General features: G+C 34.3%; 1 protein-coding gene across 28 annotated transcripts in view; it reads right to left on the bottom strand.

Moving 5' to 3' along the window:
- LOC145256347 (spectrin beta chain-like) overlaps positions 1-14,398 on the bottom strand; it is a 648,628-nt gene that overhangs the window by 156,894 nt on the left and 477,336 nt on the right. For all 28 annotated transcript variants that reach the window (XM_080115149.1, XM_080115145.1, XM_080115140.1 and 25 more), the window contains one exon: positions 12,515-12,666. In XM_080115149.1, coding sequence (XP_079971275.1) covers positions 12,515-12,666 — 152 coding nt within the window. The remainder of the gene's footprint in view (positions 1-12,514; positions 12,667-14,398) is intronic.

Consider the following 14,398-nt stretch of genomic DNA (forward strand, 5'->3'; position numbering starts at 1 on the left):
ACATTTTTTCCTTAAATTATCATTTTTCAAGATTGCGTTTAATAAAAACTAACTTCACCTAACCAACATTGTCTACGAGTTTTAATTTTTAAATTATGCAATTTTTTACCATTTTCTCTTTTTTTTAATGGGATTTTGATGATGGACACAACAGCAAAGATGTCAACAAACACAGATGAAATTTGATGAACAAAATTAATATTTTTTTGCGAATTAGTCCACTGGGCAAATTATACCTCGTAATATATAATATTCAATAAAGGATTGATTCTATAATATATACGTAATCTACATAAATTTAAATATCGTGTTTAGGTGTATTGTACGACCGGGTAACACAGTATTCCGCTAGTCAAAAATAGAATTAATAGATAAAAAATGTATATTTTATTTAATTTTATACACACACCTCATTAGGAATGTTTAAAACAAAGTGAGATGTCTCCACCTAAACCCAGAAGGGATCCATACCCCATTGATCAAGAGATTCCTCCTCTACCAACTCAGTCAACCATAATATTAATCTCACCTGTCTGTTTAAATGTATGTATGTCTGCCTAAAATTTTCGACAGAGGCGATGGATTTTCTCGAGATTGGTATCGCTTTGAACCTTGACCCTTCAGACGACAAACATCGAAAAATTGGCTAAAAACTTCCTTTGCCTTCAACTGGCCACTTTTCTACACGGAGGGGTTGCTGTTTTGCCTATATTTTTGAAAGTCATCCCCTCTTTTCGATTGACTAGCCTTAATTTAAATCTTCGCCACTTCTGATTTGGTGATGGACGCAACAGCAAAGACGTCACTTTCCCCCCCCCCTGCATTTTTTCCTCCTTCAAGCCTGCCTGCCTACTAGCACTTTTTTCTTCTTTTTTATTTTTGCTCAACACACCTCCAAACACCTGAGCACCCAGGCTAGTATTTATGAAGAGAAAATAGTAATGCCGGGTGCGCATAAAGTAATAGTTAGAATAAAAGAGGATGGCCAACAAGAAAAAGTTAGCAATTGATTTTGTTAATTCTTTGCCAATCAGCATCACTTAGAGAAGAGGAAGATCAAGTGAAAAAGGAAAGTGTCTCCTCTTTCATCAAGTGGATTTAATGGGAGGAGAGAGAGGGGGATAGAAATGACAAGTGTTTTAGTCTGACCTGCTGTCAGAAATAAAAATGTACTAGTGTCCAACTGTGAATTAGAAGACAATGTGGCACTGATTGATGGCGTAATTGACAACAAACACCACAAAAACAAAATTAATATTAGCCTTTGCTACAAAATTAGAAAACACAAATAGGATTTTAAAAGTTAAATCCAATTTGCAGACAAGTTTTTGTGTTTTTTTAAATAGATTTTTAAACAGATTGTGAAGTCGGTCAGTCAAATGCTCACTACTCAAATATTAAAACGTCTGTTTGCAATGATTCTGCCATTAATCATCATCTATTATATAAAAAGGCAGTGTATGTTAAAAAATACACAACAAACCTCTACAAAGTTGTTATTTTGTTTTTAAATCAGTGTAACCCCGAAAATATACTTAAAGTTTAGAAAAAAAGATTTATTCTTTTGGAAGTCAAATAGCCATTTACATAATATAATGTTATCAAGAATTAAACACAATTTTTAATGTCATGTATTAATAAAGTCCAGAAAATAAGTTTTTTTTTTTTCTTTTTTCAAATTGAAAGATGCTAACTTCAGATTTAATTTGTGTCTTAACTACTGTCATTTCTTTAACAAAGAAAGTGGCGAGTGGAAAAACGTTTTCGTAATGCTCTAGAGACATCCCTAATTTTATTTAGCATTTTCAAAAGTGCTCTGAAAACCCAAGTTTATTTTTTCATTCCTCACATAAAAAATTCTCTTCTAGAGATGGTAGGAGTGGGGGGGGGGAGAAGCTTAACACTATTCAGCATTTTCTATTTAGTTTTTTTTATGGCCCCAGGAAATGCCAACTGTCCCTGCTAGTCTATTCTATATAAGGATCAACTAGACCAGATTTTAGTGTTATGTACTAATTTGAAAATAAAATGACAACTGTGTGTGAGGAATGGGCTGGGAAAAGGAGGATACGTGATAAAGAAAGAAAAGGGAATTTTCACACTTTTGCTTGCATTTTCAGTAGATCAATTTGTTAAAGTACCATATTTAGAGAAAATGGTTGTGTATTAAAGTTTGATTGTTTTTAGACAGATTTTGTCCATAAATGAACTTTTGACATTTCAAATTATCACGTTATGTAAACTGTTTTACTGTTTTCTGTAATCTATGTAATTTATGTAAATTAGCATCTTTTTATTTTCAAATATGTACAATGACAGCAACGACATGAAAATAATATGCAACAGCAAAGACAAAGTTTTCATACAATATAACATACGGTCGTTCTAATGGATACCAAAAACATTTGGTTTTTGAAAGAAAATTTAGATTGATGCAAAATTTTTAAGTTCAATCGAGAATGGATAGAAAAATACACCTTGAAGATACTTCCAGAAAAATGCTGGTCTCATCTCGAGTTTCGAACAAGTTCAATACTAAATCAACCTTTGATTTTTTACAATCAAAATGTAGGTTTAGTATTCCACCTGGAAACTGACTATGCAACGTAAATTAATTTTTGTGTGTTCTTTTTATTTCATACTCCCTTCCTCTCTACCACCTATAGCAATGGCCAACGACTCTTTATCTGAGAGTACGTCTCTCAAGCTCCTTGGCCTAACGTTCACAGGAAACATGAGCTGGAACAATTACATCGAGAGCATTGCCAGGGCCGCTGCGAGGAAGGTGGGTTCTCTTTACCGTGCTAGAAAACTTCTAACACCCGAAAGTATCCTGTACCTCTACAAGGCCACTATTCGCCCATGTATGGAGTATTGCTGTCATATTTGGGCTGGTGCATCGGCTACTAGTCTCTCGCTCCTTGACAGGGTTCAAAAGAGAGTCGCAAATCTGATAGGCCCTGAACTGGCATCTAAGCTTCAGCCTCTGTCCCATCGTCGAAACGTTGCATCCCTCTGCCTGTTCTACAAGTATTATAATGGGGAATGCTCTGATGAACTGCAATCACTTGTGCCCCCACGACGTAAACACCCTCGAGAGACCCGACAAGCTACAAAATCCCACCCCCACACTGTAGAGATCCCTAGATGTAAAAGATCTTTCTACTCCAGTAGTTTCTTCCCCAGAACTGCTAGACTTTGGAATTCCATTCCAGGTCACTGCTTCCCCAACTGTACTGACTTGCATAAGTTCAAGTGCAACGTGAACCAACATTTCGCTGCCCAAATCCCTACATAGTACCCCAGTAGATGTTTCCCCTGATAGTAGCCCCCTACACCAAAGTGGCAATGTGCCTTGTTTGGGGTGAAAATGTAATAAAAAAAAAAATAATAAAATAAAAAAAAACTATGATCATTGATCAATCCGCAAAAAATTATCACAGAACCTAAGTTTCAGTTAAAAATGTTAGAATTTTGACCAAGCTTATTACAAGTTTTGCAAATGCTACATCAATTCTTGAAGATGATTGCAATATCTCAATGATGTCATTTTCAAAGTTCTGACATTTCTCCTGGATGGAATCTGGCTGACAACTTTATCTTGTTTTAGATTTTTGTGTCCAAAAATAATCATTAAAGTTTACTAAGCGAGTTTTGCTTGTTGGGTCTTTTGCAGTTGATTGCATTAATGCTTACAAACTAAAGAAAACTTTGTATGAAAGAAACTCAGAAAAAGTAACAAATAGCCAATTATGCTGACAATGAAAATCAAAATTTATAAACTAAAGACATCTTAATAGAGATTTTAACATAATCTAAAGAGGATTTGGTTGGAAATATATTTCAGCCTTTTGTGCCAGAAGGCTCTAATAATTTTGTACTTTTCTCCAATTTTGAATAATATACAGGGTGTTTCAAAAGTCTTGGGAACATAAAGATTTTTAATAACTCAAAAACTATTAGGAGTTAAAAAATGAAATTGGTACCGTTGGAAAGGTTAAAGTTTCAAGTTTTGTGGGGAATCTTCAAACTTGCTCAATATGAGCACCATTCGTCACACGGCAGACATCTAGTCGATAGTCCATTTCCTGCCAAACGCGTTCCAGCATCTTGACGTCAATGGTTCCCACAACTGCCGTTATTCGAGCCTTTAGTTCGTCAATATCTCTTGGAAGGGGCGGCACATAGACTTGTTGCTTGACAAAGCCCCAAAGGAAAAAGTCACACTCAGTACCCCATATGCGAGTGCTATGCTTGTTAACTTTGCCATTCAGATAGAAGGTCGCCTCATCGCTAAAAACAAGCCGGTCATCAAAGCCGTTATCTTCCAACTTCTCTTGCATTGCAATGCAAAAGTCACGGCGAAGTGGCTTATCAGTGTCCTTCAACTTTTGAACCAACTTGAGCTTGTAAGGTACCATTTGCAGTCGTTTCCTTAAGACACGCCAGACAGTTGCTGGAGCAAGCTGAAGTTCCCTGCTGGCTCTTCTCACTGATTTACGGGGGCTCTGCTGAAAGGTTTCCGGACTTGCTCAACTGCATCTTCTGAAGTTGAAGGGCGACCTGTTCGCTTACTTGGGCACAAACACCCATCTTTCACAAATTTAGCATGCCATCTGACAATGGGTTTCCTTTCAGGGACTTCTTTTTTAAATTTCCTGCGAAATGCACACTGAACACATGTCCACGATTCAGTCTTTGCAAATTGGAGGACGCAAAACGCCTTGTCTTGTTTAGAGAACGCCATTACTGCACATGGAAAGATAAGACGAAAATCATTAGTATGACCAAAAACTTGATTAAGCAAGCTTTAAAATGACACCAGTTTCATTTTTCTACCTGGAATAGTTCATGAGATATACGCATTTGTAATGTTCCCAAGACTTTTGAAACACCCTGTACATTTAATAAGAAACCAACAGGAACAATCGTATATGCATAATACTCCTGATGTCTTAAGAGAGTATTTTTTATGTTTTCTTACTCTTTTATGCTGGTTTCTTGACATTAATCTTTCCCCCTGTTTGTTTATTTATTACTTTTTTTTTTTAACATCTTTATTCCAATCTAAGCATCATTTATTTAAATTTATATTGTATATCTTAATCCAATACTTCAAATTCAGTATTTTTGTTGAGCAAACAGAAGAAGAGAGAGTGTTAGAGAGGGAAATAGATGGGAAAACAAAAGGGGGTGTGAAACAGAGAGAGAACCAGAAAAGAAAGAGAAAAAGCACAAGGTAAAACAAGCCTTGCGTGCGTGGTTCCCCTCTGGTGCTGCATGTGAGATGACGTCACAAATAGTGAAGAAATGATGAATATGAGAAGTGTGAAGGGCCAACGTTGCCTTCACATTTTCGCCAAGTTTCGGAAAAACCTAATGGATAGGACAAAAGTTATGGGGTAAAAAGTGTCATTTTTTGCAATTTAGGGGCATTTGTGACCCCTTTTGAGCTTCTGGGAATGCCAAATCCCAGTGAAAATGGACAAATGGTGAAGTTTCATGCCATAAGACATGTATATTTGAATTCAGCACCATGGAAAACCATTATATAGACATACATATCAAGTTTTTGAGTAATATGAAAAAAGAGCTCCAAAAAGGCATGCTTTTTTTAGTCCTAAAAGCCCAGAGGGATACGAACCAGAATTTTGCAAGGGTCACCCATACTGAATTTATATTAAGAACAATTGCCTCCACATTTTGGCCAAGTTTCAGGAAAATCTAATGGATGGAGCAAACGCTACGGGGGAAAAAAAAGTGTCATTTTGGGGCATTTTTGACCTCTTGAGCCCCTAGAGATGCCGAATCCCAGTATAAAATGGATAACGGTGCAGTTTCAGGCCGTAACACGTGTATATTTGAGTTGATCACCATGAAAGACCACTATATAGTCAGACATATCAAGGTTTTGTTGAGAAATATGAAAAAAAAAAAAAAAAAAAAAAAAAAAAGAGCCACAAAAAGGGGCATTTTTAGCACTGAAATCCCCGGGGACACAAACCAGAATTTTGCCAGGATCACCTATACTGGATTTATATTAAGAACAATGGCTCTACATTTTGGCCCAGTTTCAGAACAATCTAATGGATGGATTAAAAGTTATGGGGCAAAACGTGTCATTTTTGGCCATTTTGGGGCATTTTTAACCTCTTTTGAGCCCCTAGGGACGCAACAGGAATTTTTGCAAAAAAAATTTTTTTTTACTGTGCACATCTATTTATGAAATACAATTTGTGACAAAATTTAAGGAAAAACTAATCGACTTATCTGGCAATCGTCCGGAATAACGTAAGCACGAACACCACTGAAAACATAGGTGCCTCTACAATAAATTGGAGGGAGGGGGTACAAAACAGATGAGAGACAGAGAGAAAGAGAGTGGGAGATGGAGTTAAAGTTGAGGAAAGTTAGAGAACCTAAGAGGGAACCAAAAGGAGAGAGCTCAAAAGAATTAAAAAGCGAGACAAATTGAGAAAGAGAGAGGTTAGGTAGGAAAAGAGATAATAAAGTTAAAAGATAGAAAATTTGCAGCCGTTGTATGTTTTTCTAGTGGTTGGATTGAAGTAATTACATGCTAGATAAATTGGGGGGGGGGGGACTTCAAAGAATGTGTAAGGGGGGGGGGTAACAGTCCTCATCATGATTTGTTGTGAGGACATATCAAAATAATAGACAGGAACGACAAGAGAAGAGACAATAATTATAAAATAAAGGGACAAAATTCAACAAAAAAAGTGACCTTGACAAAAGGTTAAAGGATGATGAGAACGATGACAAATTCTGTTGGCTTTTAAAAACAGGAAGACCATAACCTTTTCTTTAATGCAGGAGAATGTAATAATTTGAAGAATAAAAATTACAAAAGATGGAATTTTAACAAACTAAACATACAAGTTTAGCAAATATCGCAGAATTTAGCAAATATCGCAGAATCACCATTTTTTTTTAAAACCTTTATTAGTTGAGTAGTGAGATGTCTGTTTACATTACATTTAAATATCTGCATACTAGTACGGTTAGGGAAGCAGGAGTTTGGGAGGGAATTCCAAAGTCTAGGAATCTTAGAGAAAAGAGTATTCGAGAAGAAAGTGGACTTCTACAACGAAGGAGTAGGTTTTTGCTGCTTGTGTGGTTAGTCATCGGCATTCACATCAAGCGAGCACAAGTGCTAGGAGTTTATCAGAATACATTCCATTTAAAACAGGCACAGGGACGCAACATTGCAATGATGGGACAGAGGTTAAAACTTAGTTTACAGTGCATGTTTGCATTGGAGACTCCTTTTAGAACCCTTTTCTTAGAGGGAGAAACTAACGATAGATGCACCACCTAGATGTGGCAACAATAATCCATGCTTGGCCAAATCTCATCGGCTTTGTAAAGATATAAGGATACTCGCAGGTGCAAATAATATTCTAGAATATCTAAGAAAAAGAATTCATGGCATTTAGCAGAGGATGCTAACCAATGTTCTCTAACTGCTACAAGTTACAGATTTTTCGACAGGAAACATTCACTGATTCCATACCAACACCGAGGAATCCTGATAGTTTTTCATACTTATGTTGGACTAGTTTTGATTCAATTACTGATGCTATCTCATTGTCATCTTCCTTCATATTTGGATACGGTCATAGAACTTGCCATTCATCTTATGCGTTGGTGCAACTGTAAAATATCACGGCTGCAAAACTACATTTACTTTGGTATGGATGGCTTTTGGAAAATATGAACCCAAGTGAATGATTTTAACCCCAACGAAAATTTAACCGCAGAGATTTGTTATTTCAAAGTTTCCCTTCTTCTAAATAAATCGATTTAGTAATGTTTGAAAGTATTCTATCCTACTATTTTGTTTACCCATAGCTGGAGGCAGAGAAAAATTCATTACTTTAAGAGTCGGAATCAGAGTCATGGGCTGAGGTCAACAATTCCACAAAGATTTTCATGATGCATCACTAAAAAAATTTTTTTTTTAATTTTTAAAAATTAAAAATATTTTAATCTATAATCTGGAAAAAAAAAAAATGTCCATTTCTTCATCATGAAAATAAAATTAAAAAAATATTAAAAGTAAAAGAAAATACTTTCTTGAGTTAAAAGTTGGAACTTGTAAAATTTTATAATTCAAAACCAAGTTTCTGCATTACACACTATACAGCTTTGACTGGAAGGAGTACAAATGGGTTCATACCTTTTGAAAAGGTATTAATTAAAATAACTTTACTGTCCCATTGAAACTTAAACATGGCATGTTAAGTACAATACTCCTGTTAAGTTGCTAGCTACACCGAATATGACAGGTCACTAGTTATGCTGAACAAGATAGAGGAAAAGGTTTGCTGGCTAAAGTTTTCATGTTCATAGAAAATATTTCTGTTCAACGCACAGAGTATGTCATTGATGTTATATAAAAAATCCTACCCCCCGCAGAGTTAGGGGGGGGCACATGACTTAAGTGATATGACAATTACCTTAAAAAGAAAAAAAAAAAATCGATAAGTACACTCTCAAAATGAATGTGAGAACCTTGCAAGCTGTGCAATTTCAAAAATCATCATGACCTTATTTCTTAACCTGTAGTAATTTGTCATCCTAAATCATGAAATAAATGAACCATGTGACACACTGAAAAAAATTATAAACTGGTCAACTGACTCGTTTTAATCAAATACGCATGATTGCTAGGAGCTAAAAACGGTAGCCGTCATTCTTGTCACATGCTGCTGAATATATAACATTAACGCTCATAAGCGGCACCTTTTTTGTTTGTTCACATCTTTTTCATTTTTGCTAAACGAATATTGCAACTTCTTTTACAAATGAAAAATATTGCAATAACAGTAAATAATAAATCTAAAAGAATACACGAGAATGTTATCCTTTCAAAATGTAAAAAGGTTTAATAACATTTATAGACCCATTCTCAAATGCTTTCAAACCAAACTCAATAGGATTCATTTACATATATATTTTTTTTATAAGTTTCTAATAAATTATGTAATATCCATTTATAATTGATATTAACAAATACTATTGCATATACCTAATAATCTCATCTATAGTATTTTTAATATAATTATTAAAACAAAGAAATTTCATTTAAAATTAGTGCTTTAAAAACCTTTTTTAGCATTTCATTTTCAAGAGAGATAATAGTATGAAAACTTCCACGGTGTTGATGTGGTGAACAGATATTAAACCTTGAAATATTTATTGGCACAAAATATAAAAATACTTTGATTTTAGCCAAAAGCCTAAGGAGCCATAAAAATATGTGTATACTAGACAAACTCTCGGCTGAGAGTGATTAGTCATTATATCTATACTTTGTGGTGACGCAATTAAAAACAAAGACCTATCCCAAACTCAAGCAAAAATTTGACAAATCTAATGATGGTGTTCATAAATATTTTTATAATATAACATGTCCAGATTTGTAGGATACGTCCATAAACAGTAAAATAGTTTTTAGTTTATTTTATTTCTAACTTAAATATTAAAAACATTCCAGGAGAAACAGGGAATACCAATTAGTATATAATAAATCGTAGCGTGGGGGGGGGGTAGCAGTAAAAAAAACTGTACAATCAGTTTCATTTTTGGCAAGAAAAAAAAAAAAAAAAAAAAAAAAAAAAACTGTCAAGACAAACAATCCTAAACCTAAAAATGGACATTTTTATTTATTTTTTTTTTTTTCAACTCATAATTTTCATTTACAATTTTGCCATCCTCCCTGAAGGATGTGTTGTGTGATCAGCCTAATGGTTGTTGTAGACAATGAAATCATGTATATTCAAATCCTATCGGATCTATAGTGGTTGGAAAAGGTATGAACCTGAACACCACTGCGCTTCAGCGTAAAGAATCATAGTTTATCTGCATTGACAAAACAAATTTTCAATTAAGACAGAAACAATTTTCATGCGAACGTCAAATGTAATCAGCATACAGATGAGCAAGTCATATTTTGGCTGATTAGATTCCATTTTGTTGGTATTGACTTGTCTGATGAATCGGGTAAAATTAGAAGGACCACATGAACGTTTTCAATATACTTAGTAAAAAAGAAGTATAGCGGTAACCATTTCCTCAGATCATTTCAACTGAAAAGTTACCCCAAATTTTGAATATAGTTGTAGTAGTTGTCACTTTCGAAGATTAAAAGTACCTTTAGATCACATCTTTATCCAAATTTGTATAACATGATTAGCATACATGACACAACACTAGTCTATCACCAGCTATACTTTTTAGTAAAGTTAGTACCCATTTGTATATCTGATATTTTAAATGAATGCTATGTAAGAATTAACCAAATGTTGATCTAACTGAGAGTAGTGTGTCAAACATGACTTTTTTTTTTTTTTTTTACTACAAACAAGACACATTGCCATTTGGAAAAGAAATAACTACTGTTTAGAATCACGTCTACAGAGGACTATGTGGGGAATTGAGCAGCGAGATGTTCACGTTATGTTTAAACTTTTGCATGTTAGTATAGTTAAAGAAGTGGGAAAGGGAGGAATTCCAAAGTCTAGCAGTCCGCAGGAAGAGAGTATTAAAATAGGTTTTCCAGCATCTACACATCTCTACAATTAGGTGTGATTTTTTTTCTGCTTGTCGGACTATGCATATCGAGAGGGCACAAGTTTTACAGGGTTCTTTCCTAGAATTACCCGCCTGTGAAACACTGTTCCTCTGGCCTGTGTCCCGATTGAACACAACATAGTAGCCTTCAAATCCAATGTAAACAAATTCTTGTAAAGCCATCTTCATAAATAATCAAATTCTACACCATTAATGATTACTACACTACCACCATACATTCATTAACCATTATCCTCAAGTGGCCTTTTGGTCTTGATAAGTGGTGACTCCAAAGTAAAAAAAAGAGGAGGGGGCAGAGGTTAGCGCTTAGCTGATATTACAAGACTTTATAAGATTGGAAACTGTTTTTGGACCCTGTCTAAGAGTGACAGACTAAAGGTAGATGTACCAACCCAGATGCGACAACAATATTCCATGCGTGGACGAATTGTGGCTTTGTAGATAATATACAATACTTTCAGCCAAATGCAAATTTTCTAGCATGATAAAGAGAGCCCACGTTCTTTGAAGCAAACTTGACAATGTCCTCAATGTATTTATTCCAATTAATGTTGCATGTGAATGTTAAGCTAAGAAGCTTGAAGAATGAGCTCTCAGGTAGGGTGTTATTTGTCATGGTAATCAATGGTTAAAGTAAAGAAGCTTACTCTTAGTAGCATTAAATGTTACCATCCATTTACGGCTCCATTCCACTACAGATTGAAGGTTTCTACGGTTTCAGACATTGCCTTGATTTAAATTTGAAATAGTTTTTAATAAAGAAAAGTCTGCATGTTAATACTTGTTTGCGACACAATGATCAGCAAACAGAAAGCCTCAAGAGTAAGAACTTGTTTGATGAATAATCAAACGCATGAAAAAATAAAGTTGTGAGTATTCGTATTTAGTTGAACGACATTATCGAGTTAATCATTAGATTGCAAAGCAACACCTGCAAAATGAGTCCATGACAAGTGAACCAAATCAACAGTTTTTATCTTGGGAACAGAACAAAAATATTCATTATAACAAATTGATTCAGTCTGTTACAACTTGTTACTCATAATAGGAACAAATATTTTTAATGGATTATGAACATGCAAGGTTTTTATGAGTAATAAATGCATTCTTTCAAGAGAAAAAAAAAGGCAGTGATTTTCTCTTGAAAAAGTCTTTAAACCTGAAGGCCACCATCTATAGAGGTAGCCACAAATTTCAATAAAGATAACTGCCTACATAAATTAAAAAAACACATGCAAACTTAATTATATCATAATTCACTGAAATTATCCAATTTCATCATTTCAAATAAAACAATGAATTTCATTGAAATTAACAGAAATCATTTTTGTACAATTTATAAAAAAAAATCTTATTCAAGTGAATATGCTTATTGTGAATTTTATCTGTACCCAAGATTGTCGATTACGTTTGTTCTATTCACACATTAGTACCAGTTGTTTGTATGGCGTAGATGAATAGCATTCACAGGAAATCCAACCAGAAAAATGGTGTTGCAAGAATGTTTAATTCTTTTAGAAATCAATACAAGTTCTTAGAAACTTGTAAAGTCTAGTAAAAAAAGTATAATCCTGAAATAAGGGTACAACAATATCCAAGTTGCACGATGACACCGCCTCGCGATATGTTTGATATCCATAAAACAAAGAATGATTTTGATTTCTTTTTTTTTTTGTAAATAAATCCAGATGACTTGAACTTTTAAATCCTTTTTGTACACACTTCTGCACGATACATCCCGTTTTACAAATCAATCTCATATTGCTATGGTTTCTGTTTTGCACATACACCAATTTGGTACAGGATCACTAGCTCCGAGTGATCTCCTTGGTACATGCAGTTTAAAACAATTGAAAGAGTGGAAAAGAAGAAGCAGGCGTATAAAAAGATTTGTACATACCAGGCGTTCCCCAGATAGGACTTCCAACAATTTTATCAACATCTTTCCATCACGTAAATCCAGATATAAGTCACTGATCCGGCAGCCCACACGGGCCAGGTGTGAATTCACCCATTTTGTGAAGGTCTTTTTCTGGACTGCCTCTCTCTCATCTGCAAAACAAAATAGATTTGGTTTGAAATTGTTTATAATCTTTTAAATTGAGTATACCGTTAATTTTTTTGTGATGGGAGGGGGGTCTGAAAAGAGTTAACTTCGCCTTGATCTTATGATAGATATAGATTTGATATACAAAATCAATTTCCTCTGGATTTGTACCCTGTATGCTTGTTTTTAGAAATCCGTTTCATTTCCATTGTAGGTACAGCACACAAAGTATAATAACAGTTCATCCAGGACAGTCGTCACCATGGGAGACAGTTCATTTTGCATCTCAACTCCACTACATAAGATTCAAGTGGAACTCATTTGTGTCATGTCTGCAATAAATTATGAATAGTGGCTTTCCAAAACCAAGCCAGGTTAGTAGAAACAGTTATAAACATAATCAGAACAGTCACTGTGTATGAGAGGTGTTGCGAGGAAATAGTCATTTCACCAGCCATGATGGTAGTCATGTATCTAGTATTGATATACTGGAGAGTCTCTTGTAATTTCCTGTCGACAATTCAGCTGAGCCTGTTGCCTTCTTCCTCATATCTGTTCTTATTTACCGTTCCTATCCATTTCTTAAAATCTAAATCTCCATTGACCATTTGCATAGGGGGGAGGGGATAGTAATGCAACTCCTGAAGTGACCAATCAGAATATCCTGATTCACCTTAAAAGTTAACAAGTGGTAAAACTTTCCTTAAAGCTTTGGATTTCATGCTTGACTGACTCGACTAATTTAAAAATCCAAATTTGGCCTCAGCAATCATCTGCCAATTCATGATTATTGAGGGTTTTGTCCCGTGAATTATAATTAAGTTTATAATTAGCATTTATAAACTTATTGTAGTTTATTACATTTGCTTTTTTTATTAATTTTCTTTCCTATAAGGTTGTATGGGGTGGAAGGGGCTCTCGTGTTAATCTATTTACAGAGTTTCTCTTTTAAACAAAAGAATTCTATTGTTATAAGAATTGTAATTCATATATATCAACATTGTTTTCTCATTCTACAAGTATTATGAAATTCACTTAAAATTCAAAAATAGAAATATTGTCCATAACAAGCATGGTGACAATGCACAGAAATAGACGATTCCTATGTACGCACTCATATTTCGCCATTCTTGTTTTTTTATTAACATTAAATTTATAGAATTATTTCGTTTAATTTCTTGAATAAAAGAACTTTTTTTTCAAAATTTAATAACTAATTTGATTTGTTAGGCACGTCAAGCAAATGATATTTATACCATAACCAAATCAAAATACAAATTTTTACAAATTCTTCTTTCCAAATTTGTGAATTTTAACAAAACAGAAAAGATGCCCTCGAAATCTATCAAAATCTTTGCAAACATGTGTAACAATGATTTCGAATGGATTCATTCAAGCTGTAGAGTTAGTAATAAAAATGGTATTTCCAGAGTTAACAACCAGCGAAAAAGGTCACTTCAAACTGAATTATGGCACACTAATGAAAGGACTATCACAAACTTATGAAGAAAACTGGTTTATAACAATGCACTTATAATGAGACGTTGATTCAATATACGGGTTTAGCGATGAAAATGTCATTTCAAACATACACACAAAAGATGGACCAACCAAATAAGTTGCGCAGTGTTTAGCGATTTCAATATGAACAAAGAAACTAATTGCCATGTGAAGGCATATTTTAAAAATGTGGAAATTGGAGGAAAGGGGAGGAGCTATGTTTTATGTGTTTTTAGT

This window comes from Euprymna scolopes, chromosome 32 (genome assembly GCF_053919585.1).
Source record: "Euprymna scolopes isolate OS-2025 chromosome 32, ASM5391958v1, whole genome shotgun sequence".
NCBI classification, from domain to species: Eukaryota; Metazoa; Mollusca; class Cephalopoda; order Sepiida; family Sepiolidae; genus Euprymna; species Euprymna scolopes.